Source organism: Alexandromys fortis, unplaced genomic scaffold (assembly GCF_014885135.2).
Source record: "Alexandromys fortis isolate MF-2015 unplaced genomic scaffold, M_Fortis_MF-2015_v1.1 scaffold_26, whole genome shotgun sequence".
NCBI lineage: Eukaryota > Metazoa > Chordata > Mammalia > Rodentia > Cricetidae > Alexandromys > Alexandromys fortis.
In genome coordinates this window covers 2626038-2629073 of record NW_026067894.1, presented here as the reverse complement: position 1 = coordinate 2629073, position 3036 = coordinate 2626038, and the positions used below count along the sequence as shown (strand labels likewise).

Sequence of the window (3036 nt, the reverse complement as noted above, 5' to 3'; positions counted from 1 at the left end):
TGTGTGTGTGTGTGTGTGTGTATAGCACTGGTTATCCTGGAACTCACTCTTTAGACCAGATTGGCCTTTTTCTTAGACACCTGCCTGCCTCTACCTCCTGTGTGCTGGGATTATAGGTGTGTGCCACCACCACTTGGACAATGAGCTAGGATTCCTAGTGTCTTCTACAATGCTCTGATCCAAATTTTAAATATCCAAAAATGTATCTGACTGGGGAAACTGAGGCAGAAAGATTACAAGTGCAAGGCCTGCCTATCTCCTGGCATGGAGTGCTCAAAGCTCTGGCTTTGAATTCCAGCACTACAAAAATAGAAGGAGAAAAAAAAATTATCAAAGATTCGATCTTTCTTTCAAGTGACTTTTTTTGAGGTCTAATTTGACCCAGTATAGTGTACAACTTGTGGTGCTCCTGCCTCAGCCTCCTCAGATGTGGGATCAGATGTGTGTTTCTCCATGGTCAGCCACTGTGTGGAACTCTTACATTTCCCTCCCCTCTGGCATCTTAGCTGCCATATCTCCAAGAATCATTGGTGAGCATAGACTGACGCATTTGCTGTTTGTATTCTCTGTCTGGGAAGGAAAGGCCCAGCAAGCAAGCCTCCTACAGGAGGCTGTGATATTGGTGTGATTGGAAAAATCCAAAGTTAAAAGCAGTGAGCAGAGTGTGTTAGCCTGACTGTGTATCCGGCATGATTCAAGCCTGACCTGTAGGGAGTGTGCTGCTCACTGGCAGAGCAATGGTTGGTGTGAGGATGCCTTGCCTTTGATGCTCAGCACCTCAGAACAAGATGGCAACCACAAAGAACCCCTAACTGCAGCCTCCCCCACTAACAGTCTGTGATCCTTCTGCCTGGAATACAAACCACTGCCTTGGTCAGTGGTTCTGAAGGCATTTCACACACTGTCAGATACCAGGGTTCTCCTCCAGAGAATCAAGGCCTGCTGCCCTTCAGAATCCAGCGCAATCAGCTTCTCTTCTGACCATGTTGCTAAGACACACCGCAGTGAAAGTGTTCCTCCCACAGGAAGTAGACCAGTGAGTGCAGGGAAGGGAGTTGACCGCAGAAGCCAGACTGGTGCTCAGGACTTTAGCCTGTGTGACCCAGGGCACCCAAGTGTGTTGTGGCAGCTGAGAATCCTCACTTAGGGAGCTGTATTGTTAATGTTTAATGAGCATGTAAAATACCAGATTATTGTCCTCTGTGACCTGACAAGGGGCCTGGACACCTGTGTGTTCTGATGCTGAAGGGGCAGAGCTCTGCCTGAGGACAGAAGTCACCTCAGGGATGTAGGGTTTGAGTCACCCTCTAGTGACCCCTGGGAAACTGACCCCATGTCACTGTCGTTCCCCCGCCCCCATCCATTTAGGTACTGGAAGGAGGAACACTTCAAGGGCATCGCTCTGGTGGAGAAGGCTCTGAAATCCAGCTATGGCACCAGCACCCCCAGTATGACCTCGGCCGCCCTGCGGTGGATGTACCATCACTCACAGCTCAAGGTATGCAACAGGCCCCGGTTGTTTAGCCTCTGCTGTGAAGTCTTATTGGGGGAGGGGGGTTGAATTCCCTGGAGACTCCATCTTCTCTGGCCCAGCTTCTCCCAGGCTGGTGACACATAGTAGTGCTAGCTTACCTCGCTGTGGTCCAATGACTGTGTGAAGTCTAGTCATCTGGACTGTTTTGCTTAAAGATCTAGTTATTTTGTCCGTATGAGTGCTTTTCTGGTGGCCACAAATGCTTGTAGTTCCAGCAGAAGCCAGACGAGGGTGGCACATCCCCTAGGATTGTAGTTACAAGTGATTGTGACCCAGCGCCAGGTGGGTAGTGAAAACCAAATCCAGGTTGTCTTCAAGAGCAAAAACTGCTTCTAGCGGTTAATCCATCCTTCCAGCTCCCATGATCTCCATTTCCATACGGAGAAATTGGTTCTCCATATGAGCAAGAGGTTTCCTTGCTAAAGTCCCACAGCTCCACGGTGTAGGAAATAAGCATAGATTTGACTCTAAAAAGAACATTAAAAACGAAATTGTTTATCAACCTCCCTTCCAGCACTCTCTCTAGAGAGAGAACTCAATTCCATGTCCCAGGGAGCATCCCTTTCTGTCTGCTGTCTCCACTTCCTTTCCTTAACCCCCTTCTCCAGTGTGGGCATTCTGGGGTAATGTTGCCCCTTTAGTTCTTGGTAAATGTCAGGCCTGAATCTAACTTTTTCCCAAACTGTCCTGCAGGGCAGAGGAGCCTGGCAGACCTTGGCTGTTTGGAGGCAGTAGTCATTTCTTCTAGAAGCAATACTCAAGTGAAAACAGATCTTAAATCTCAGCAAGCGATGGACAGGAGGGGCGGGTAATGAGTCGATGGGATGGCAGGTGTGTGCTGGAATCTGTATGTCCCTTGCAGGGTGCCCATGGGGATGCGGTCATTCTGGGCATGTCCAGTCTGGAGCAATTGGAGCAGAACTTGGCCTGCGTTGAAGAAGGGCCCCTGGAGCCGGCTGTCGTGGAGGCCTTTGACCAAGCCTGGGACCTGATAGCCCATGATTGTCCCAACTACTTCCGCTAAGCTGGTTCTGACATGAGAAGGTGTAGTCGTCACTGCCTGTCAGGCTGTGTTCTAGTCTGGCTAGTCTGGGCTGTGAGCCGAGTCAGCTGCTCTTTCCCTCCTCATCCAGATCTCTGATGGCTTTGTTTGTTTTGTTTCTTTCTATTGCCTTGCTCTACACTCAGTTGTCTTCAGTGTGAGAGCTGCCTGATTCTCCCCACTACCTCCTGTTGAATAAAACCTGCCATGGCTGTAGCTCAGGCTGCAGCAGACCTGGTGGCCTTATTCTTTGAAATTCGTGTGGCTTACTCCTTGCTTTCCTTCTGAGGGTCCAGGGGAAGGGTGCAGGAGTGTGCCTGGTCCTCAGAGGGCAGAGGCCGTGGGAGGCCTGCTCTCTAGCAGTGGGTCTTGGTGGTGGCTCAAGTCAGAAAAACACCCAGGATCCTTCTGGCACCGGGCATTGCCTTCCTCCCCACTATGGTTCTCCACAGCAGTGGAC

The 3036-nt window shown here is 50.2% G+C and overlaps 1 protein-coding gene across 1 annotated transcript in view; it reads left to right on the top strand.

Annotated features, from left to right (window-relative positions):
- The window catches only part of LOC126507735 (aflatoxin B1 aldehyde reductase member 3-like), a 7562-nt gene extending 4730 nt beyond the window's left edge, over positions 1 to 2832 (top strand). Inside the window, exons 4-6 of the mRNA XM_050152463.1 lie at positions 1026 to 1036; positions 1249 to 1498; positions 2397 to 2832. Coding sequence (XP_050008420.1) covers positions 1026 to 1036; positions 1249 to 1498; positions 2397 to 2558 — 423 coding nt within the window. The 3' untranslated portion in view covers positions 2559 to 2832. The remainder of the gene's footprint in view (positions 1 to 1025; positions 1037 to 1248; positions 1499 to 2396) is intronic.
- Positions 2833 to 3036: the final 204 nt, after the last annotated feature.